General features: G+C 33.3%; 2 protein-coding genes across 2 annotated transcripts in view; both read right to left on the reverse strand.

Moving 5' to 3' along the window:
• Positions 1-2,418: 2,418 nt before the first annotated feature.
• LOC123688900 (replication factor C subunit 3) lies at positions 2,419-5,167 on the reverse strand. Its single transcript, XM_045627643.1, has 2 exons — positions 4,523-5,167; positions 2,419-2,982 (listed from the first exon to the last, which is right to left on the reverse strand). Exons 1-2 carry the CDS (start codon positions 5,056-5,058, stop codon positions 2,448-2,450), a joined length of 1,071 nt encoding a protein of 356 aa, XP_045483599.1. The 5' UTR covers positions 5,059-5,167; the 3' UTR covers positions 2,419-2,447.
• An 872-nt stretch (positions 5,168-6,039) lies between these two features.
• LOC123688898 (protein kinase C) overlaps positions 6,040-26,266 on the reverse strand; it is a 44,743-nt gene continuing 24,516 nt past the window's right edge. The window contains exons 5-11 of the mRNA XM_045627638.1: positions 25,732-25,802; positions 23,213-23,444; positions 21,458-21,610; positions 18,117-18,381; positions 15,245-15,542; positions 13,885-14,211; positions 6,040-10,369 (exon numbers count right to left, since the gene is read on the reverse strand). Of these exons, the coding sequence (XP_045483594.1) occupies positions 10,205-10,369; positions 13,885-14,211; positions 15,245-15,542; positions 18,117-18,381; positions 21,458-21,610; positions 23,213-23,444; positions 25,732-25,802 (1,511 nt within the window). The 3' untranslated portion in view covers positions 6,040-10,204. The remainder of the gene's footprint in view (positions 10,370-13,884; positions 14,212-15,244; positions 15,543-18,116; positions 18,382-21,457; positions 21,611-23,212; positions 23,445-25,731; positions 25,803-26,266) is intronic.

The following is a 26,266-nucleotide window of genomic DNA, read 5'->3' on the forward strand; positions in this document are numbered from 1 at the left end:
ACAGATGAAGCTACTATCTTCCTTTGCAATATTTTGATCCGCGAGAAATTGAGTTTTGCACTCTTCCTTATCTTTTAAATGTATCTGGTATTCCAAGTCTTCTATCGCGGAAGATTTGCGTTCTTTATCCCTATTTCGGGATTCACAGGTAATGCATTTGTCTTTTTTTGGTAAAGGAAATCCTATATTGAAATCCCTTTTGAAAATATTTCTAAAAACTTTCAGGGAAATCTGAGTTTTTATTTTATGAAATTCTAACTGATCTCTTACAAATATTCTGTAGAGGAAGGACACGTTTCTCATTTCACTTGGTAGGTATTTTTTTGTCGAACTAGATCTGCAGTAATGCCATGGAACTGCCGGCAACTTTTTTATGAAATCATGAACTTGTTTTTTATTTTCTAAGCTAATTTTATGTGGAGGGTCATGTTTTCCCCGCTGGTCACTCTTAGGAATCTTGCCATCTAGTGCAGTATTTTTTGTGTATATCAGTGTCATTTGTGAAATGTTGAGTGTTTTCAAAAGAAACTGTTGACAGACTTCAACTTCCTCATCATTCCACTTGATGAAGTATTTAAAACTTTGTGTCCTACTATTTTCCATTACTCTTCGTCGTTTCACTGCAGTTTCTCTTATGCAAGATAAGAGCCATGCCTTTTGTTTAGAATGGTCTCCCAGGCCCCAGTAAAATTCGAATATATCATGACGTTGCTGTTCTGTAAATTTACTAGCACAACTGTTCTGACAACGCTTATTTCTGCAAGGATTTTCTTGCACCGATTTTGTGGCTCCTAATGCTTTTTGCTCCTTTTTTTTTTGCCTTTTTGGCATTTTTCTCTTTCTCAATCCCGAACTTCCTACGGTATCTTCAACAACACTTGATTTTTCAAAATCAGAGCCAGATAAAATATAAAAGTTAGAATCTTTTTTGTCATGAAATGAATACTCAGAGCTGAACCTTCTGATCTTTCTACGTTTTGCAATATCTTCCGTTGAATTCGATTCAGATTCTGAACTGGAGGAATAATTAACTAACTTACAGACAGTATGTATAGGCTCATCAATATTGCTGGGCGCTTCCTCAAAATTTGAAAAAGTGAAAAGATTCTGATGATGACCTGAATCCTGTTCTATGTCAGTAAAAACAACGTTCGCATTATCTAGTAACACTACAGGGATGTTTGAAATATCTAAAAGTTCTCCATCTGATGTATTCAGCGTATTATCATTGAACAATTGACTACTAGAACAAGTTTGAGGAATTTCGTCGTTATCAGTTGTAGGATCAATTTCGTTTTGAATGTTATGAGGATAATTTTCGAAGATGTCAGAGACGTCGAAATCATTCAACACGACGGCGACGTCTCCTTCAATATTCTCTTTTCGATTTTGGTTCAATGCCATCCTTGTTATTTTATGCCCTCTCGAAAATGCCATTGTTTATTTATTCAATCTGCAAACACCATATAAACAGTAATTACATGCATAGTTATTCAAAGTTAGTTGAAATATAAATGCAATTTCTTACCTTCAAAGAGGTGTTTGAGATTCAACTATATTTATCCGAAAATAATCACTCCACTTTGTAGTGTGCAAATTTTTACAATAGAAAGAAATCTAAGGTTAGAACCTAAATACACCGTCTAATAACAGCTGATTTTCTTCCAGTGGGGAACGAAATTTTATCGTTACCAACAGAGTGATTATCGTAAGCGACGGCGCTTACGATGTTATGTCGGGAAAACTCTGCTACTTACTATAAAATTGGTACCTCCGTAGGTTCGTATATGAAAACTTGTCGGTTACGATACCATCAAACTCCTTTTTTAACCAATAAAAAAACACGAAATTTCAATGTAGGATGCTTCTGTCTAGAGACATCATCGTAAGCAACGCGTAGGAGCTAAAATCTAGAATTCCGGGTTTATGTTGCTTACGATGTTTTGTCAGATATCCATCGATATACCAGTTGTAATCTATTATCACAGGTTCAGACTCCAGCATAACTCTGATGATACAAGAATATTTTATTGTCTTTTAATTTATCGTAATCGTAATTTGTAAACTTTATCTTTTCCATTAATTCCGTTTTCATTTCTTCATCTGATTCCACAGTCTTTTGTTTTCTTTTTGAGCTCTCGCTCAGTAAACAGATACCTATCTATTATTTCCTCACAATTTGTTTAATTTCCGAATTTTAAGCAAGGAATAGCCTCAAACGGTATGGTTGGACACACTGATTAATAATTCTTGGTCAAAATCAATTGTTAGCAACTTTTTTGAACTGAATTGACAAATTTGCGATATCTAGCTATTGCAAAAAGGAGTGTCATATCTAGTAAACCTCAAAGTTAAAAGCCAAATACCCTTTTATGAAATTATATGTTTCTGAAAGAGTTTTTGAAATGAAACAGTGGGTTCCAATAACAAAAGTATAAAAAATAAACTTAAAAATCACATTTCATTTCTTCCAATACATTCTGATAGAGATACATACACTTGGCAACAAAAGCTTCTAAATGAAAGATTTCCTTGTTTCCTTGGACCATTTGATGTTCATAATGTGCTGCATTTTCTAAAATTTCTGCCGTCAATCCCAAATTACATTGTTGCAATAACTCATCAAGCAAGGTTTTGAAGATGATCTCAGATGGTATTCCTCTACATATTAGTTCATAAAGATGTTCCCTCACTTTTTTCAATTGAGCTATGCTTTGTTCTTTAACGATTAAACGTGCTGTTTCACGTATCATTATTTGCCAATCAGGTTCAGATATTCTTTGATCTGGTGATAGCTTCCCATCAGATTCTACTTTACAAGCCTCAGTCATTAGTAATGCTCTTCTTAAATTTCTTTCTGATAGAACTGCTATTCTCTCTGCTAATTTATCTGGGAGAGCTACATCTTCTAATGCTGCTGTTTTTTTAATAATATCAACTATTTCCTCTGCAGATGGTGCTGGAATTCTCACGCATAAGCACCTTCAAAGAGAACAAAAAAATTAATTGCAAAGTTTGAATTGTATAATCTAGCCCAGTATTAATTACATAGCACATAAATGAAATTATACATATGTACAGGGTGTCCAAAATCCAAGGATCTCTTTTCACGAAATAATAAGATATCAAAAAGCAGATCATAGATATCTTGATTTGTTCTTGAGTTATAGGGTGTTTCCGAAAAATGACTGGTTCAAAACATGTTTGAGATATTCGAAAAAGTGTAAAACTTCTTTTCAGTAATTTTTATGTTAGATCATAGAAATCAATTACTGATTTAGAGATAAAGAGGAGAATTGGTGTTTTAGAAATAGGACACCTAGAAGACAATCCAATAAATAACTGAAACATTTTTCAGAAACGCCTTGTAACTAAGTCTTATAGTTCCGGAGATGCTATCAGTGAGCATCGAATTTAGGACACCCTGTATATGGACATTGTAAAATAAGTGAACCGAATGAAATTTGAATGAGAAAGAGGGATATTTGAATTTTGATGTTTGTGAAGAGATAAGGTTTATTTATTATTACCCTACTCCACAGTTTCAAACAAGAAAGTACAATATTTAAACATTGAAGGTGGTTCATAAAAATCCTTTAGCTCTTTTGCTCGCAGAATTTTTTCCTTTATGAATTTAGGGCTTGAAATAATAAATATTCCTCAGTCAATTCTGCCTCAACAATGAGAGGCTGTTAAAAAGTTTTCTAATTCCTATTTTATTAATTCAGTCCTCACTTGATGGGAATTCATTACAAATAAAATAAAACAGAATAATTTCCACAAATATAAATATATTTCTGGAAATTAATGATCTATTTAATTTTAAATGTTCAAACTAATTATTAAATTCCTATGGATAGTATTCCATATAAATAACTACTTTCGAACTTGAATAATACATAAATGAAATAATATTCATTTATTTTACGTAAATAATCACATTTTTCCAATTTCATAACTTTATATGACTAATTTAAAATTGAATTATGCATAATATCTTTCATTGTGATCTTTGAAATTCCTTGTATCCTGTTAGAAAAGCTTTTGAGAGTATATTGTTTATGAGCGCTCGTTCCGAAAAGAGCGCGATTTTTAAAATTTTGAGCCGGGAATAACCTCAAACGGTATGGTTCGACTCACTGAGGCATAATTTGTGGGCAAATTCAATTCTGTCCGTCCGCCCTACCGTAAACACTATAACGCTGAAACGAACAAACCTAGACACTTGAAATTTTCAGGATATGTTCAGTTCTCGAATCCTATGATCAAGTTCATTAATAGGCAAACTCTGACTACAGGTTCCGTAAAGATCGTTGTTCGAAATTCACTGAGAATTCAAGAAGAATATTGAAAAATAAACAATGATACTTCAGTGATAACAGATCTGTAATAATATAAAAAACATTACGACATTGTTGCAAAATTTCATGTTGTCATTCTGACTCAAAGTTGATGGTCTTCTTGAATTGAGAAAACAAATCTGGCGCATATAATAATGAACAAAATCATTCTATTAATTTACCTTGATCTGATTGCAGGTATGACCCTAGATATAGAAGTAGCACATAAAATCAATCTACAGTTTGAAATATATTTTTCCATAGTTCGTCTAAGTGCATGTTGAGCATCTTTAGTGAGTGCATCCACATCAGTCAGTACCACAACTTTGAATGATTTCTGACCTGTAATATCTAACTGCTGGGTTTGTGCTACATTTTTAATTATGTTCATTATTACTACTCTGTCATATATACCAACATCAGAAGGATTCACTTCAATATGATAATTACTGTTAACAGTTCCAATCTCGAGTTTTTTATTAGATGGAGTTGTGAAACTCATTGTTTCACTGCGAAGCCTTTCTACACCTGGGCCATATAATTCTTTCAAAATGCACATTATTCTTGTTTTCTTGCCAGCCCCCATGGGGCCATAAATAAGTAAATGAGGAAAATCCCCATCTTTTGTTAAACTTTTTAATCCAGAACCTTGTTCCTTGTGGAAATCTAGTTTAGAGAAATCCTTTGGCCGGTATTTATCACACCAAAGAAGACTCATGTTAGTAAACAACAACAATTTGAAAAAACAATAAGACAACAATACAAAATTATTACAGTCAAAAATTTATTATGAAGTCGCAACGGTTGCGCGCCAAATAAATGTTCTATCTTAACTACAAATCACAGAATAATACATATGCACAATTGACCTATTTTTGCAACTGGTTTTACACCTGTCAGTCTTGTCATATTGACATTTATATAGTATTTAAAACTGGCAAGAATAGATAAGTAACAACTATGATATAATTTAAATAGTTTACTATTATAGGGGTGAATTAGATTAAATTTCACGAAAGATTGAATATTACTGATGGAGGTTTTAGCCACTAGATTCATGTCTTACAGGACTATTGCCTTGTGCAATAAATTGAGGACACCAATGATTAAATTTAGATATGGTATTTCGAGAGGTCCACCACAGACAACACCTTCAGGAAGTTCACATGCTGCTGCAAGTATTAACCAACCTGGTCAAGTAATTTATGATTTTCAAATTCCGACTCGCTGGAGAAGGAAACCATTATCAGAGGAAGAAATTGAGTACATCAATCGAGGAGGCCCTGATAAACTGTAGAAATATATTCGTATATTTATTGTAGTGTGATAATTATTATTAGTTTTCACAAATAAATTAGTGAAAGGAAATTATCGTTTGGTTTTTTATCTTTCATTTCAAAACATTTTATCATAACATAGTATGTTGAATTATTCTGAGGATTCATTGAATACGTTTGTCAAATAATGTGAAATTAACATAATTTTCCTCAAAGAAGCGGAAAATTTTCATTTATTATTCTCACCATGAAAATTTAATTAACTTAAGGATATTTTTGGTTGTTTTGGTTTTTATTTGATAGAAGTTGTTAATAAACAAATATTATATTCACGTTATTATTGAATGGAAATATAATATTGTTTTTATTCATTATTTGAAGTATATTTGTATCATCCATAACACAAAAATAAAATTACCAGATATCTTAAATAATATTTATTTAATTTTAGTACACCATTAACGAAATAGGTACAACACATTGCTAGTACAAATATGATATACAAACAATAACAAGAGGGTGAGTGGATAAGGGAAATCAATAGATGGGTTATTTGGCACAACACTTTTCGTTTAAGCCACCTGTATTATTTTGAACTTATATGTACAGCATGGAATAATTGTTAGAGCCAAATTTCAGTATCTGAAATTACAGAATAACATATGTTTTTTTCCAATTCCAACAGTTCAATTGAGTATTTAAAAAAATTAATTTTGTTTTATGAAACACATTGCCTGGGTGATGGAAGGATTGCCAATTAGTATTAAAGTACATCAATACTCAATGGTATTGGTCAAATTTGGGAGTAGCTTTTAATTTATGTTTTTTATTACATTACCAAACAATTTACTAAATTAAAATTTTTGCACTCAAAAGGCAATTTGCATGTGATTTGAATCTGTGAAACTCAATGTGATATTAATTCTATATATGAAAGTATTATATATTTTGGAATCCAGTAGTTGAGACCTACTTTTTCAGATTTGACGAGTTAATTATTAATAAAAACTGAATATTAACTAAATTTTTTTTCATTCTCAATAATTTTTGATATAACCTTAAAAGATGTTTCCTTCCACTTCCCATAAAAACAGCAAAACATTAAATTGTTGATAACTGGTGCCAACTTAGCAGTAAAAATTTCTACACATTTACTAGATTTTAGCAAGATTAATCTTTATGAACTACTTTTTTAAGAATAGCCTAAGCCACACTGATAAACATCTTTTTCAACAATATAGTATTATGAATACATTTCCTGAAAATATTTGTCATGAGATATTTGCATCTCCAAGACTGAAATTAAGAATATTTATAGAAGCAATTTTCAATTTCATATATCTATGACAATTTGAATGGACAATAACGAATATATCAGTGCATGATGCAAACATCACATTCAACAAAAAACCCTACAAATGCAATACTACAGTGTGATTTGATATAAGTTTTCATATTCTCTAGTTTCCAGCATAAATATATACGAATAAACAAAAAGACATTGACGATGGAAACTGAAGAATACTAGAACAAACTAGACTTGCTCTGACTCCAAACAGGCAATTCACCACTCACTCTCACCATTCACAATATGTGAAAGAAATTCTACTAAATTTCAACATTGCATTTTCTCAATTATTAAACTATATATTTTTAACATTTATAGTACTTATATCTTCTCTTTAATAAATAAATTAATCTTTGGTGAATATAAACAACATATATAAAAGCTTTAAGAAATACATTTAGGTAGTTTCTGCAGAAACAGAATGCTTGATTATCAACAGTATTTATCTAAATAAAATTATAAATTTGAAAATGATTAATTTGTAACAGTTGACAATCATATTAACAATAACGTATCAAAAATTTAGATTTTCTGTTCAGCACTCAATCTCAAAGGAGTTCAGAATATGGTTAAAATTTTTGGTGACAATATAAATCCGTTTTTCTATTTTCAATTTCTGTTAATAAACTGCATTCTGTTTGTAGCTGGATCGTCCAAAACCAAATGACGATTCAAGAAAACTTCAACAAATTATATTGCACTCAATTTATACCTAATCATGCAAAATTTCTGTACTTACAACCTCAGTCCAATAATCTTTTTTGTCTTGGACGCTCCAACTTATGCGTTGTTAATCACATATATTTTCACTATGAAATAACTAATTTGTTAAAGATATCTGAAAATTTTTCAATTTTTTCACACAGGCAGTATACGTGGTCACAAATTCTATTAGACAACGAAACATGACAGTGTGCGTTTGATTCCAAAGTAAATCTCACAACCCGGTCGATTTATCTTTACATTCAGCAGTTTCAGAATCTGGGCTTTTTATCAGCTTTTCAATTGGATATAATAACAATTCCCTCATTACTTCTTATCTTGTCAACGTAAAAAGAGTTGATATATTCAAAAATTTTTAACAAACTTGAGTAAGCATAGATTGCTCAGAAAATTATCGTATATAGAATTTTACAGCAAGGTAGTGGATCAGCCCAAAATATGTGATTTATAATCAAATAGATTATTAAACCATTGAGGTCTTTATTTTGGCCTATAATCTGTTACAAAAACATTGATCTGCCTGAATTATTCAAGTATCATGTAGAAATGAGAAAATTGTGGCTTCCTAAAATCAACAAATATAAAGGATTCTTGGTCTAGGCCTATTCTTGATTTTATTAGAGAAGGTGGTTTCAGTTATACTTTGGGTCACACAAAAGGTTTAGAGCAGCACCTTCTCTAAAAAAACCAAGAACTGGCCAAGAATAAGAATCATTGAATCTAATTAGAACATTTTTTTCCTCACTAGAGCTTTCAAAGAAGTCCCAATTTATTTGGTAAAATTATCAATAATCACTGATTTGTAAACTTGTGCCCCATTCTTATTATTAATTCTTTTCAAACAGAGTATTTCCATGGTATACTTGAATATTTGATTATCCATCACATATATTTTTCTTTCTTTTAGTCTATTGGCTTGTGTATCATTCACAACAGGGGGACTGACTCTATAGCCCGACAATTTTCTTACAAATATACAAAGTGAAAAATTGGAAGCGAATAATTTCATCAATATTAAAACTGATTTTGTGATTTTGTTGGAAGAAAAAAGAAGTCATTGAGCGAGATAAGAAAGAACTAGTACACTTAGTCTTTCAATTATTTTCAAATAATTAGGATACATATTAATTTCAGAAAATAACTTGAATATTTAATATGAGTTACCACCGCTTGTTTGAAGCATTAAAATCAATAATGAGGAATATTTGTAGAATCTACAAAAGTGTAACAGATTTGAGATTGGACTAGGCATGCAGAATTTGCATTTGAAAGATTCTATAATCCCTCTGCGTTTACTCACTCCAAAACAGATCTTATTAATTTTAAATGATACATAATCGAAAATAGTTATTACCGTCATTGTTCCAAAAGACATCTACTGGTTGTACTCATTCAAAATGTGCACACTTCTATATATGTTTCAAGGGATAAAATATTTTTGAAGGAATAATAATGGCAATATCAATCTTCATTAATTGATTCACAAAAAATAATTAATAATTGACGTCATCGTTTCAATTATTTTTTTAAAAATGTTCAAGGTATAGAATGACATGTTGCACTATAATTGAAACTCCTTCAGATGTGTGTGAATCTTATTCGATTAAATGAATTTTATTGTACTAATAACTCTGAATTGAATTTTACTGCCCATCTTTAGTATACATACAAAGGTCTCATAGCATTTGTAAAGTACTGACTGACTGATGAAATCCAAAGATTTGGTGCCTGGATAAATGTTTTAACAGATGTTGAAATATTATTTCCAATTCACTGAATTTATATGGGAAATACACGCAAAACGGTAGGTAAAATGTCCAAAGCACCAGACACATTGTACAGGGTATGGCATAGAAACCTAGTGTTTTAGGATTGAGTCTCGTACTAGTACTTTCTTTTATCCCTTTTTTGATGGCCTCTTTTGTTTCCACAAATTTCCAAATAAGGTAACTTTATACTGAATAAACTGAATTTATCATTGCCCTAAATTCTTATAACCTTATTTTTACATATTTTCTGAATAAAAGTAATATTTGTAATACTTGAAAAGAACATATTCATGAACACAACATAAATTTTTTTTTGCAATTTTTCAAGCACTTATCTATACATTTTGTCAACTTATTCAGATAAACTCTGTCTTCTTAAATTACAATATGAGGTTCGACCGATATACATCTCGATGAGTAAATCGCTAATCGACAACATAAAAAATCTTGAACATCTATATTTTAACTTTAAAGCTGTTCTCAACCTGATTGCAGAAACAAAAAGAGGTTCAAAAGAATGTCTTAATTTTCCTATGAAAGAATTAGATCAAATAAAACAAAACATTTTTTTTTAGGGAGGTATTGACCCCAGTAACATTAAAAAAACAATTGATCATTCTATATTTATAGTGTATGACCATCTACTGAACCTCCCTTTCTCAAACTAATATTCGATAAATACTAAACGTCAAATGCGCTAAGTTCAAGTGTTTTTTTAATATTCTCAGTAGTGTGAAGAGTACAAGTTTATTCAGCTACGAACCTCCCAGGATTGTAGTCCTTGTTGACAAAGGAAAAATCTCTAAACTCATCCTGATTTATGGACACCAGTACTTCTTGTGTAACTGGTGTAAGAATAGGTTCCTCCTTTGTAAATTCAGCATCGAAATTCAGGGCATCCTTCTTATTTTTCTGTGAAACAAAATAACAAATATTTAAAACTGTTTGAAATTTTTATGTGTAAGAATTGGGAAGATATGATTGTCTATACATTCAATCATGAAAGGTATCACAGAGGCCTACGAGAGTCAAAATATTTTATTGATCATAAATACAAAAAAAAATTAAGTGATTTTATTTTGTATCCTGTTATTCTTTTTTCATTATCATAAATAAAAAAATGGAACGTTGTTCAATTTACAAAGCAAGAACAAACTAAAATCAAATTCTATGCTAATTGGTGTGGCACTTGCATCATCATTATTAGATCCTAAGATCAGCCCTCTACTGTATGTTATCTTCGGTCTTGTAAAACTGCTGTCTGCCTGAAAGTTCTAATTTTAAGCTTGAGTAACGTGAACCACCGTATATTTTAAGGAGCTGAAATTCTATGGAACCATTTATGTTCCAAGTGTATTCAATCGGTATAATAAAACGCGAAATATTGAGATCCTGAAAAATACCCGTTTGGGAATGCTAAATGCATACCATATATTGAAAGACCTAAAAAAAAGTTATCACAAAGCTTTCTCTACCTTCGGTATTCCCGTTATTATTTTTTTTTTATTTTTTGTTATATCCCGTGGAAGGATTGATAACATTAATAACTTTTCTGAAAGCTAATTAAACAAAAATCAAATATGCGTAATAATTTGGACGCCAAGTTTACTGAAGTTTTTTCGAGTAATACACTCCTGATTCAAAGAAACTTAACAAAAAAACAGTTGAGGTCACTTAACACCATATATTTCTGAGATTTTATGAGTTTTGGACGACCATTCTCTTTTCTAAATTGAACCCTCATTTCTCAGCTTCGTCAATTTTCACAGTCTAATAGATTTTATATAATTAATTGTTTTCTGAAACAACTCAGAGATTTTCTGAAATCGAAAAACCGGATGGATATAGTAGAGCCATATTATACAGCCATTCTTTATACTATGCTACACAGTAACCATCCACTTTTGAACCCTAATTGACTGGATATCATTTGTTGCAAATGTATGTATGTAGAGTGACCCCTTCAAATGATCGTGTCGAATTTCCAAACTCCCTGTATCTCCTTATTCAGTTTTCGTGATTTCCCTTCTGGAATATACAGGATGAGTCTCTGACTTGTACATATATTTCAACCGAAGATTCCAGAGGTCAAAGTAAACTTTTTTCCTTTACCATTTTTTCCGATTCGGCTCGGTGGAAAAGATACAGGCTGTTGAAAATCCATAAAAAAATGTAATTCTTAGTTCTCGCAAATGGAATGGAATCGAAGGAAATTATTTTCGTAATATAGTTTTTCATTTATAATAAATTAATAAATCTTTTTCGAGCATAAAATTCCATGAAAGTCCGGTTAACTACAAAATGTCCGCTATACTAACAGTGAGAAAAAAATCGAATCGGAAAAAATTGTAAAGGAAAAAAGTGTTTCTTTTGACTTCAGGAATCTTCGGTTGAAATATATGTATGTAAAAGTCGAAGACTCAACCTATATATTTCTCGAGTCATTAACGATGCAGAGTATTTCTCTTATTCTTTTCCTTCTACAAGAAAGCAGATTCTTTCAACTCAGGAAAATAATCTTTTTAAGAAAATGGGAGCAAAAACAGTATCGATTCTCACCCCCGAGAGCAGTGGCGGCTTGTACTATGAGGCAGGTAAGGCAATGCCGTACCAAATAAATTTCTGGAAGTTACTCGTATTAATATATTATTTTATTAATCCACTTCATCCTCAATTTCACATCATTCGGTACGGCATGGGTCTCTGTCCCATAACAACCATCTCAATCTCACGACTCTTGTATGTTCATCTCACTTCCTCTTTTCTTAAAGAGGAAGTGAGATGAACATGCGTTAGGTATGCCGCTGACTGTTTACTTCTTAGTAAACAGTCAGCGGCATACCTAACGCGCTTTCTTGTCTAGAGCTTTATCTACATTGGCGCGACGAAAAGTCGAGAATATTCCTACGCCTTTGAAGACGGCTTCTAAAAATAGATTTGAGGCATGCCGATGCTGCAGGGCGAACTGCAATTATTCTGCACTATTCGGAAGTGGGAAATCGGGTTAGTTTTTGCTTTGTTGTGATTTGATCTCGACTGTCCCGTGTCAGTTTGTCTCCGTGTTACTGTGAACTTTTTTAGATAAGATTTTTCATTTTGTTTATCGACTTAATTAGGTCCATGAATTTAGCGAGACCGAGTCAATTCAAATTCCCAATAGAATGAAATATTCGAGGTACTCAAAATCAGCAACATTTATCCTGTGAGGATAAATTATACATAATTAAAGCAGTAAAGCTACCTGTTCCAGATCTAAGTAAATGTCTTGTGACTATGGGTGGGATCAGAAAATCAATTCGGAAGTTTCAAATATTTTGGCATGAAAAGTACCGGGTTTTTCACCATAATTTGACCCCCCCCTTTAACTTTGTTACTAAAAGAGGTACAAAAAATGTTTTCTACAATAGTTTCACGAAATCGACTAGTGTTTTTCAAAATGATTTCACAAAACGAAATATATACAGAGTAGGCAACATATGGATTGCAACTTCATTTTTTCAAATATATCTGGCTTACTGGCAGTATAACTTTGAATGAATTATTTTGTTGGCCCTGCATTTGCAATGATATTAACAGTAGATCAGTTTTTCCTGGTACATCTAAAACCATACAAAATAAATCAATCTATTCGGTTGCTTATGTGGCGAATGAAAAAATTGAAAAAACTCAAAATCTTTTTTCCTGAATAATTAAACAACTGAGAAGTAAACGGTTTACAGGCAAAAATTAAATCTATAGCACCACTAGCGATGTTTACTCATTGCTATACACACGTATTCAATTTGCTTTTGAGTAATGCGTGCAATTCAATTCAACAGGTTAAAGTTGTTTCTCAGCCCTTTCAGGATTTTCATCAATCAAGTATAAAAATTTCATAAAGTTGTAAGTGATAAAATAAAGTTCACTAGGTAAACTTTGTCCCTAAACTTGAAATATATATGTATATTACAATAATAATGATAATAATTCTTTTTCTAATGTTCCTCATCATCTTAGACTGCCACTAGCCGCCACTGCCCAAGAGAAGCACATATCGATTTCACTACCCGTCGATTCAAACAACCAAGGTCTGAAAATCTTAATTTCTCACTACACTACTAGTAAATTTGAATGTAAACTGTTGAAATAACTTAATTTTCACTTTAATTTTTTTGAAACGAAGATTGGTTAAAGTCGACCTACAAAAGGATATCTTCGAGATGAGGTAGAGATATATTTATTTTGCCATTGCTGTTCAAATTAAATACGTTCAAACAACCAAACCGAACCCCTTCCCCTGAATATACAGTTTACCGCCTCTTTCTCGCACAATCCTAAATATATACAGAAAATTTTGTTTAGATATATTGAAAGAAAGAGTTTATGTTAATTAATTCTTTAGCAACCTTGACAAATTAGAAAATATATAGAAAATTAGTTCTACTTACAATTTTCGGTTTGAATGGTGGCTTAATCCTTCTATGTTCTAGAGCAACCCAGTCAATTTCCTTGAAGAAAGGATGCACCCTTATGGCAGCCTCGTAGCCATGAGCTGCAACACACCCTAATCTGCGACTGGGGTTCTTTATCATGAAACCCTTCAGTATGTTGACGGCATCTTTGCTCAACCACACCGGATATAGAACGTCATCATGAAGAATGGATTCAAACAGATCATCTTCATTATCTGCCTCAAAAGGAGGTTGACCAGCCATCATTTCATACATGAGAACACCTAAAGCCCACCAATCGACGCTAGCGCTATATTCAAGTTCCTAAATTGAAGAAGAAATAAGTAGAGGGACGTTGAGGAAATTGATGGGTGTAAACCCCATACCACACTAGGCCTTTTTCGGGTTTATTCAGACGGTTACTTTAATGTCTATTTCTGGGCTGATTTATGATAGATGTCTTGCACAATTTCATCATGCTTATTCGATGCTTGCTTCAGGGGTAATTACAGTACTGCGAACATTCGACCGTTTGGTTTTATCGTATTCTTGTCGTATGCCGAAAGTACTATTCATACTGTGTTATACAAGCAACAAAACATGAAAACACATGAAAACAAGAGACTCTTCTATGAAAGGCATAAGTATCCACAAAAATCACACGACAGAAATCGTAAAAGAATATAAAACAGAAAAAGGCCAAGAGATTGATAAAAAAACATATAACTGTTATAAACACTGTTCATCCTAATTTTAGTAATGTTTTGTTGAATACATGAAAATTTTCTTTGCCGACATGCATTTCGACAATTCAGGGGGTAAAGTAGGGTAGAGTAAGACACCGGTGTCAAATAAGGCCTGAAGGCATGCGCATTTAAGCACGCACCGTCAGACTTAGAGCCAGTTTCATAAGCGAAAGTAAAGTCTCGTTTTCCGTGAGGAGTTTCCTTCACAAATTAAACGTTTTTCATAAACCAATTTTGAGGTTAAAAAAAGTTTTGAAGAGAGCATCGGGATAGAAGAAAGGGATCTTTTTTTTCACCAATGCTCTATGATTACATAACATAACCTCATTCTGTTGTGTCATTTTTATCACACGTTTCTGACGTTTCCTCTACCACTTAAACTTTTTTTGTTAAAATTATCATATTTGAAATTGAAAACCTTCATTTTCTTCAGGGGGGTCTTTTCGGATGGATTATGAATCTGGCCCTCTGAGACATATACACGAAAAAGACCTAGTGCGAAAAGGGGTTAAGAGTAGATCCAATTGTTGAGCAGTGTTCAGAGGTCAACTAAAAACTTATTGTTACTACAATTAGGAATACGGAGCGAAAATATATATCAGAATTGTTACCTGCAAGATCTCTGGTGCTATGTAGTCCGGCGTTCCACAAAAAGTAGTTGTGGTAGTACCATCTAAGATACCCTCTTTACACATTCCGAAATCAGCCAGTTTGCAATGTCCCTCAGCATCCAATAAAATGTTGTCCAATTTGAGATCCCTATATATAACGCCGTTCTTATGCAAAAACTGGAGAGCAAGAGTAACCTCGGCAGCATAGAACCTTGCACGTGCTTCGTCAAACTTCCTGGCTCGTTGTATTTGAAACATCAGATCGCCACCATTCACGTATTCCATTACGAAAAACAACCTACAAAAATTATAAGTTTGTATTGTCTCCTGTATTGTGCATACTTTTGCCAAATTGTTTTCATTTTAAACAATGCAGAAAGGGGTTTTGTTCTGGAAACATTCTAAGAAATGGAACAGGCAATTCCAGCTAATAGAAGAATTGGATTATATTGCGCCCGAGAAAGAGACCCAATAAGGATCAAGACGAACAGACTAGAACTTTTCAAGGGACCGAAACAAATCGAGGCAGGAAATCATAAGACTTACTCTAACATTATACAATGATCAATATAATATATGGGATATTCCTGAATTGGAGATACAAAGGAAAATGAGATATTCTTCGGATAATTAAAAAAAAGTCCCATAAACATGGGAACGCAAAAGCTTCGTTTTTAAAATACAGGGTGTTTCTTGTAGTCCTACTTTTTTGTGATGATTATACCAGTTTATCGAATCTTCATTAATTTTCGCTTCAGATTGGATAAATAAGTACCAAAACTTATAATCAATGTTATCAGTCACGGGCGTAGCCAGGTTTCAGTTTCGGGGGGGGGGGGGGGGTTTACATATTATAAAAAAAATCTTATGTTTTTCTTTTTAAATATATCAACTTTAAAAGAGCCAACCCATTCGGTCTATTTTCACTAGTTTAATTTTTCAAGTATGTTTTGAGAAAAAAAGCATTTTCAAAATCACTTTTTGAAATTTAGTTTATTTCTTCACATCGATTCCTATAAATATATTTAGGAAAAAAATACCGTCGTAGTATTTATACAACAGAGTACTCAAATTCAAATTTATGAGTAGAAAGTTTATATGCAAAAAACCGATAAAAAATGATAGTTATCACCTTTTTTGCATTTTTTTCAATGTTTTATCATGAAATTTTGGTGGCAAACTTCAGCTTTGAATTCTGTACCCCAGAAACAGAGATAATAATCCAAGAAATTAAAACTACCCCATCAAGTGAGTTTCAGCAGAGGTAGATATAATACGCCAATTTTGAACTATCGTTTGAGCCTGGTTTTTCGGACAAAAAACTTTATGGAAGAAAAAGTCAGAAGATTAAATTTTTTTTGTATTTTTTTTTAATGTTCCGTCACAGAATTTTGGTGCTAAATCTCAGATTCGGATTCAGAACCCAAAAAAATAAAGGGTGTTTTTTTTAGAGCTATGCAACTTTAAATTGCAATAAAACAACGATGGATTATTCGATTGATATGAATTTTATTTATCCGCAAGATAATCTTGTGGCATTACATTTTAAATATGATTTCTGGCATATGACCGCCACGGCTGGCTCGAATGTAGTCCAATCCAATCTGGACGTCCAATTTTCGATGACTTTTCCAACATTTGTGGCCGTATATCGGCAATAACACGGCGAATGTTGTCTTCCAAATGGTCAAGGGTTTGTGGCTTATCCGCATAGACCAATGACTTTACATAGCCCCACAGAAAGTAGTCTAGCGGTGTTAAATCACAAGATCTTGGAGGCCAATTCACAGGTCCAAAACGTGAAATTAGGCGGTCACCAAACGTGTCTTCCAATAAATCGATTGTGGCACGAGCTGTATGAAATGTTGCGCCGTCTTGTTGGAACCACAGCTCCTGGACATCATGGTTGTTCAATTCAGGAATGAAAAAGTTAGTAATCATGGCTCTATACCGATCACCATTGACTGTAACGTTCTGGCCATCATCGTTTTTGAAGAAGTACGGACCAATGATTCCACCAGCCCATAAAGCGCACCAAACAGTCAGTTTTTTTTGATGTAACGCTGTTTCGACATACACTTGAGGATTGGCTTCACTCCAAATGCGGCAGTTTTGTTTGTTGACTTAGCCATTCAACCAGAAGTGCGCTTCATCGCTAATGGAAGTAGTGCGCGATACATATTCCGCACAGAACCATTATTTTCGAAATAAAATTGCACTATTTTCAAGCGTTGTTCAGGCGTCAGTCTATTCATGATGAATTGCCAAACCGAACTGAGAATAAATCACTTGACAGCTGTTAAATCGGTCGCCATCTTGAACAGTAATGCCAACTTAAAGTTATATACCTCGAAAAAAAACACCCGTTACATACGATCGAAAAAATCAAACTATCAAACCCATAACTTTCCTTTGAGGGGCACATGTGAGCACAAATTGACTGGATTACGTAGAGGTAATTTAATTCAAATTTCACATTACAAATTAATTGAACTGAGAGTGATAATTTCATTCACTTTTTACAAATTCAATTAAAAAATATTTTCGAGATTTTGAAAAAAAAAAAAGTTTTTTTGACATCTTTAACATTTCGGGGGGGGGTTTGAACCCCCAAAACCCCCCCACTTGGCTACGCCCGTGTTATCAGTCCATTGGGAACTAGGGAACTCAATGTTTCCTATAAAAATCAGAAACTCGATATAGGAGAAACCATAGAAATATTTGAAGGTGTCTTCATAAGCAGTTCGAGGAAGAAATAACAGATGGTCCGCTGAATACAATAGATATTCAAAATCAGTAAGCATTATGATTGATTTATAACATTTATTTACAGTAGTGCGAGGAGGTACTAATATTCACAGTTCACACTTACCTATCTGCAGTCTGGAAACAAGAATGTAAAGCTGTGAGAAAAGGATGTTTAGCGGCTAAAGCCAATATTCGTTTTTCTGTCATGGTACAATCAACATCATCATCTTGTATGATAACATCCTTCTTCAACACTTTAATGGCGTATATTTCCTCAGTATCCTTTTTCTCAGCTAACATAACTTTGCCAAAACTTCCTTTACCGAGAACTTTAATGAAGGTGAATTCCTCCAACCCAACCTTTGTCTGGCTTCCATCTCTTCCTGAAACTATTCAATCTTATTAAATACATATTTTATCAGGAACGTTTTATATTTGAACTACACTGATCAACAATTGCTAGGGATCACATATGAACTTCTCTTCATTTGTATTTTTTTCAAGTTATCTCGTGAATATCTGTACATTATATGTTCTCTAAGGAAAAAGTAAGATGTTTTGAGTTGATTATATCGAAGTCTTCCTCACTTCATCGGCTCTTGTTCACAAAATCGATTATTATCTGTAGGCAGGTGGAGTGAAAAGCAATGTGGTATTTGTTATTAAATCTGTTTTTTTTCTCTCGTTCAAACACATAAGGTGACAATAATTGAAGAAATGAGAACAATATAAGCTTATCAGTCATGCCGAGAAGACGTTTGGCTCCTGTGCAACTGGACCAAATCATACGGTGGATACCGGAAGGTTTGTCCCAGCGAGAAGTGTCCCGGCGGTTGAATGTTTCGCAAAGTGTCGTGAGTCGGGCTTGAAATAGGTTCATCCAAAACAACTCAGTAGCTTATGTTCATGGGGGAGGTCGGCAGCGCAGTACAACAGCTGCCCAAGATCGTCTTTTGATCCTCAATGCTAGGAGAAATCCCACTTACCCGGCGTCGCGGCTCAATAGATCACTGAGAGTTGCAACAGGAGTTCTAATTTCGAACCAGACTGTAAGACGACGACTACATGTTCGTGGTTTGAGAGCACGTAGGAGGGTACAACATCCCCGTTTGAATAGGGAACACCGGGTTCATCGACGGCAATGGGCTGAGGAGCACCGCAATTGGACACTTGAAAATTGGAGCCGATGTTTATTTACGGATGAGTCTAGATTTCGTTTGGTCCGATGGACGTATTCTTGCTTGGAGGGAAAGAGGTCGAAGGTATGCAGAACAGTTTATGGTACCCACAACAGCTTTTGGCGGAGGTTCTATATGTGTATGGGGAGGCATTTGTTTGAACCAACGCATAGAGTTGGTTGTTCTGCAGAACACCACCATGACCAGCCAGAGATATCACGATATGATCATTGAACCCATAATTGTTCCGTTTGCGGCTGCCGTGGGCGAGAATTTCATTTTAATTGACGATAATGCCCGTTCACACCGTAGTCGTCTGGTTAATGAAGCGCTAGAAACTCATGCTATTGATAGGATGGACTGGCCAGCTCGCTCTCCAGACATGAATTGCATCGAACATGTCTGGTCTGAGATGTCTAGACAATTGTCAACCTTAGAACAACCGATCAATAACCAGGAGGACCTTTCTAACGCTTTACGGGATATTTGGACGAATTTGCCCCATAATTTTATAAATCGTTTGATCGAAAGTATGCCTCGTAGGGTAGAATGCTTGAGACGAGCTCGTGGGGGACCAACTAGGTACTAGCTTAACCGAAACTTCAGCCTTCTTGTGGTTTCATCATAAAATTTTTATGTTATTCAAACACAGAATTTTGAGTGTTCCTAATAAAGTCTTTTTTTCTCTCCAACTTTCCATTTTTTCATTCTTTTCTCAAGTGAACCATATTATCAACTGAAAATACTCTGATATCTGACTAAATTTATAATCTTGGAGCTATTCGCTCCAAGATTCAGAAATAAATTTAGAACAAGTAAGTGATCCCTATCAATTGTTGAGCAGTGTATTTCAATATGATCAAAATTATTCGATTATCTTTCAAAAAATGTTGTGACTACATTGTTTATTCATATCTATAATGTTAGAAAAAGAGGTTTGAACCAAATTACTCGAGATAATTTTTTTTATTACCAATTCGATTGTTCTTATCTTTTACTGGGTGTTCTTGAATTGGAGTTACAAAGGAAAATGAGAGATTTCTTGGATAATTTTTGAAAATAAAATGGCCCATAAACATGAGCCCGCAAACGCTTTGTTTTCGAGATACAGGGGTGTTTCTTGTAGTCCTACTTTGTTGTGATGCTTATCCAGTTTATCGAATTTTTATTAATCTTCGCTACAGAGTTGGTAAATAAGTCCAAAACTTATAATTGATTTATTCATCACAGCTACCTAATTGGATGCTTATAATAATTTGGATTTTCCTGAAAATACTAAAGAGAGCTGTTTGAATTTTTTTCTCGAAATCGATTGCAGATACGACAAAACTACGACAAACCAAAAAGTTTAGTACTGAACCAGAGTTCCTTTTTAAATTTTTCTAAACTACCAGTGGTTCACAAAAAAAAAAATCTGGAAGGAAGAAGCGGGTTCCCTTCCAGAAAAAATTCACCCTGTAGACTTGCATTTAAAATTAGCATATCACATGATGAAAACTTTAAATTGGAATATCTATGCCAATTCAAGTTAAATATCTTGTGAAGGAAAGGTGCCATGAGGGAAAAACTTGAACTTTATAACGTTTGCGGACTCATGTTATAGGACTTTTTATCTTGAAATGATCCAAGAAATCTGTCATTTTCATTTGTACCTCCAATTTAGGAACACCTTGTAGATATAGTAAATTCAAAACTGATGTCTTCACAAATAAATTGGAATTTGAATGAAACACAATAAATTGTACAACACAGCCCAGACAATTTTTTTGATGCTAATTACCCAGTTCAGTTCTTTGATAACTACATATTGAAATTTTGTGACGAGAAGATACAAAAAACCAAAAACAATGGGTAAGTGTATACCGATGACGAATGCAAAATCACAGATAGCAAATAAAGGGCGATGCCGAGAAAATGGATAGATAAAGGAAAATAATGAACCTCGAACAAAGACGAGCTCGTAGTGCAATAAAAGTACTGCAAAAAAATACCAACAATTTTTCACGAATCGTAACAGGGAGCTATGCAATCTATATGCGAGTTAGAATTTTCTGTCTGAACGACCTTAACGTAACCATTTCGTTAATCATTCACGTGAAATTGACGTTTTCTGCTGAACTGTTTGTTTGTGGTTCATATACTGTCATTGATCATTTGAAAATGGAGAAACTGTAAGTACTCTGCATTATGAATTAGTTGAAAGTAAATCTTTCTGTCATCATATCAATTAGGAAAGTACATATATCAATGGAAGTTTATATTTTTTATATATTTCTGCAAATCTTACCATTATTATGCAATTTTTCCTCCACCAATTTCCCTTGATTATCAACAGTCTGTTCGGATGCTTGATTTTCCCCACCAGCCTCAGAGCTGCCATTGCCTGGGCCAGAAATATACTTTGTAGCTCTTCTTGGTGTTTGTTTATCAGGTGATACCCCTGAAATAAAAGTCACATCTGAAAAGATCAGTTAACTAAAAACCAAAATTGTTGTTTGTAGAATCAAGAATCACCGAATGGTTTTGGGATTGTAATATAGGAATAATTGGAATATGGAATATGTATTGAACATTTTTTCATAAGAAGTATAGTACAAAGGTTGGAAGATTAGAAGTGAAAAGTCTGAAACAGAAATGCTATAGAATATAAAGAGACTCTTCTTTTAATATATCATGATATTGAGTTCCACCCACGATAGCTTTGTAACCTTATGCCAGTCACATACCCTATGGTCAGGTGGTTAACTTAACCTGCGTATGTTTTCTGCTTGATGTAAAAATATGTAATGGTATAATTCCATTACATACCATTATAGTATGGCTCAGTATTCCGAAGAAGTTCGGTTCGCCTCAGATGAACGGACGGTTCAAGGTAAAGAATTATGTTTGAAGTAATCATATCTCATTTGAATTAATTTAAGATTAATTGATAAGAGTAGTTTTTCCTCCTCGATTTCGTGCCAACAATTGCTTCGCACACCTGAGCAGACTTAGGGCCAGTTCCATAATCGAAAGTCTCCTTTTTCCTGGAAAGGCTCCATTACAAATGAAACGTGTTCCATAAACCAATTTTAAGGTTAAAGAAAGCTTTGAAGTTTCTTTCATCAGGAGTCCGGATACTGGCCCCTTTATGGCAAGAAAAACAATTTTTGTTCGCGCATGCTCATGATTACGATACTAAAATTTAAATTTCTATGGAATATTACCAAATGCAAGCAATAAATCACTTGTTCTCAGAATAGCCACCAAACCTAGGAAACTTGACAGTTTCAAATAAAATGAAGCTTTCTCCAAAAGACGATCGGAATATGTTTTAAGGAACTGGAGTCATTTTAAAGCTCCTTTCAAAGCCTTTTGGCATGGATTATGGAACTGGCCCATATTCCAATGCACGCTTCAACCAAATTAACCAGTATTATACTCCTATTAATTGCACTTTATTCTCGCCTGACTGAATGGCTGTGGCTGAAATTTAAAAGTAATACGCATGCGCTCTATTTCGTCGACTGTAGTATCTATAAGAATTATTTGAATTGGTCCTATATCTTCTCTGAATTGATGATATATTAAGGAGGTTCGTGCAAATATCAGATGCCTTTATAATAATATTTTATGGTATTATTATTCAGCGAACAAGATTTAAAAAAAAGGGATAAAAATTGTCATGAATGTAATAGGGATATTATTGGCAAGTTGAAAGTTAAGCCAACTGAATCATAAAAAGTTGTCATAAAATCTGACCATATTCAAACTAATCTAAAAGAGTGTAAACATTCCTATACACACTCAGCAATTTCCAGCATGAGTTTTCTTTAGTATCTTTTCTTTATTTGCACACACATTAATGCCTGCACTCATAGTCAATACTCCTTACTCAAGTACGAAGTATTGACTGTGAGTACAGACATAAACCAAGTAATGATGTCCTGGGTTGCAATACCTCGAATTTATTGCAAATTTATTGTATCAAATTGAGGTATGAAAAGATTTAGAGCAAAGAGGCTTTAAGAAATAGGTGTCAATGTTTTATCATGATACTCACCTATGGCCGTAAGTATTTCAGCCATCTGTTTCGTATTAATACCGCAGTTGTTCGCCACGTTTTTTTGACATCTCTTGTGGACATTGAGAGAGCACACCTCGCAGTGCAACCCTTGCTTGAACAGTCCATACAATAAAGAACCGCAATGGTCACAAAAAGTAAACTTCTTGTAAGTATGGACTACAAAACGATGAGGTAAGTTCACATTGAATCTGGTACTCTGTTGGCTTGACTGTGGAAGTTTGAAAATATATTATTGTTAGAAAAACATCGAACAATTAATATATGGGGTGACCTCTTACATTTTGACCCCTACGCTACTGCTGTGTGAGATTAAAAACTTCGAACATTATAGGGGTTTATCGCTATTATTCAACACTTGCGAATCGCAAAATTAAAAAAGGAAAATAAATTTCTTATTTATCGAATGGAACACTATATATTTTCAACTCTAGGCGAAGGCTTCTTTCCTGCTTCCGAAAATATGAAGTGAGTATGAAGCTAATATTTTCGAAGGAAATTAGACAGGTTACTTCTTTAATAAGAATGTCATTTAATTGTTTTATTCTCAGGTTTCTATGGCATTTTATTGTGTCCACGGCAATTGAAACTTAATTGGTAATTGTGGTTAGATATTCCGAGCTAAAATTGTGGAAAACAGCTCAAGAAAATATAAGAAAACTGCATATTTCTAGAAAATAGAGGAAAAAATGAAGGTTGTTCCATTAAAGAGGAGAATTATGTTTTTCTTGTATGCTTTTTTTCATTTCAAATTATTTATTTTGGGATATAAAAATAGTACCTATGAATACATTCCCAATTTTCGAGGTTTTTTAATCTCTTTTAGTTTTCAGTTGAAGCGATAGATGGCATTAAAAACGGAGACCTTTTTAAAGGGTCTCCTTTTTGATGGTTAACCTCTATGTATAATTTTTCAAGAGATTCAAGATATTGCTTCAAAACCACTTTGCAAGCTTTATTCATACAGCTAAGTGGTTCGAAGATCGTTCGAGATAATTGTACGACTTATTTTTTATTGAATCCCCGTATATTTTTCAAGTCTTCAGCCAAATTTATGAATTATTTTCCGAATGCTTCGCATTTCATGTTTTGTACTAGGACTAGCAGTATACTTTGCAAGTATACATTTCAAAGGGATAAGATTACTCAACTTCACTTAATATCTACTGACAATTTCATTTAAAGATAAGGCAAATCAAGGAAATCATTGAAATATTCAAAAACATTCATTTTGAAAAAATGCAATGGAGACCAGGTGAACAAACAGAAACATAGTGAGAATTCTCTTAAGGATGAGTTCAGAATTATTGCATATTTTCAGCTGAAAAAGTCTCATCAATATTTATTGCTCATATGATCTGCTCATATTTCTTTTTCAAATCGAACTGCAGCTCATTTCAATCATATTGAAATTATTGAAAAGTTTGCAGACATCTGAGCAGATCAAATGAGCGATAAATATTGATAAGACTTTTTCACTTCAAAATATGCAGTCATTTCGAACTCCTTTCGAATTCAGGCTATGATCCTGTTTTCTCAAGTGGTCTCCATTTCATTTTGCCAAAATTAATATTTACAACTATTTTGATGATTTGGCTCATCTTAAATTGATATTATTAGTAGGTATTAAGTTGGGTTGAGTAATATTATCCCTTTGAAATCGTATGCGTGAAAAGTATACTCCCAGCCCCAGTAGAAAACTTGAAATCGAAGTATTTTGAAAATTATTCACTTTAGGCATATGTCTAGACAAAAAATGAAGATTAGGCTACCCGACGACAAAAAAAAATCAGGGTATGCCACTTGAAAAAATTGACTTATTGACATTTTTCAAAAATTACAGTGTCTTTCGGAACACCTATAGAGTAATCCGTAAATTTGCAGAAGACTTGAAAACTATTCGGGAATTCAATAAAAAATAAATTGTACCATTAACTCGAACGGTTCTCAAGATATGATCTTTAGTTCGTGCCATTATAACCATGAAATTTTACAAAAAAATGGCTTACGTCAAGTGAGGTATTTCGAAATTAGAATTTCATGTAGATCATGAGTATGATATGAAAATTGAGCATTTCTATTTAAGAAAATAAAACAGGGTGATATCGTATTGAATCACTTTTGGACCAGTCTGTAGAGTTAAAAATAATTTGAGCTTATGCACTGAGTGCTATCGACTCTGTCAAAAGTTGAATCATACTCCTAACCCAAAATTTACAGGAGTTATCGATCGATCGAGCACTATTGACTCATCCTGTATTTCGAAATCTATGGTGGATCCCTCAGAGTTATGAACATGTTTATTACTCTATGATAGATCCCAAAATGAACTGAAATTAAGCACAGAAATGACTTGATTCCCAAAATTAAAGTTTTGTAAAATCCGTTATATGAATCCTATTATTTGTTTTTTTGAGAGTAGACAAATGGAATAAACTTTGGTTTTTCATGAATGCCGATATACGGTTTATGTACCTAATTATTTCATTTCAACTTACCTCGACCTTTGTACCTGGACAACTTGTAACGACTTGCAAATGACATCTTTTGTGAACTACACAGGCGCAAACTGGAAAGAAAAACTCCAAATCATCATTGTCGAATTAGTGGAAAGTGGAACAAAAATCGACATCGAACATTCATTTGCTATTTATATTAAGAATTACCACACCTATATCCAGAGTTTTGTTTGTTATAAATGAAAGTAAAAAAGATTTCAAACCCCTCAGGAAAAAACCATTAATCCAAGAAAAACCCAACCAAATTTGAATGCTAAGCAATTTCTTTTAGTTGTGAAAACCTACATTATTATGAGAACAATAAGAGATTGGACTGCAGTTGCTCAAGTGATGTTCAGAAATTCTTTCTTTCGGATGCTTTAAAAATATTCTGGTTTGACATTGAAAAAATTGAGGTATTGATGAAAAGGCAAATTCTTAGTCAACATTTTTGCTTCCGAGTCAACAGAAAGTAGTCAAAAAATTGTGATCCCTTTTGGGATGAAAATATTATTTGGTCTTCGATTTCTGAATT

The sequence above is a fragment of the Harmonia axyridis genome, chromosome 1, assembly GCF_914767665.1.
Source record: "Harmonia axyridis chromosome 1, icHarAxyr1.1, whole genome shotgun sequence".
Lineage (NCBI taxonomy): Eukaryota > Metazoa > Arthropoda > Insecta > Coleoptera > Coccinellidae > Harmonia > Harmonia axyridis.

Coding starts and splice junctions, on each gene's coding strand:
- LOC123688900 (XM_045627643.1), bottom strand. CDS start 5,058: ATGAGTCTTCTTTGGTGTGATAAATACCGGCCAAAGGATTTCTCTAAA. Junction 2,983..4,522: donor ATACCTGCAATCAGATCAAG/GTAAATTAATAG, acceptor TTCTCTTTGAAG/GTGCTTATGCGTGAGAATTC.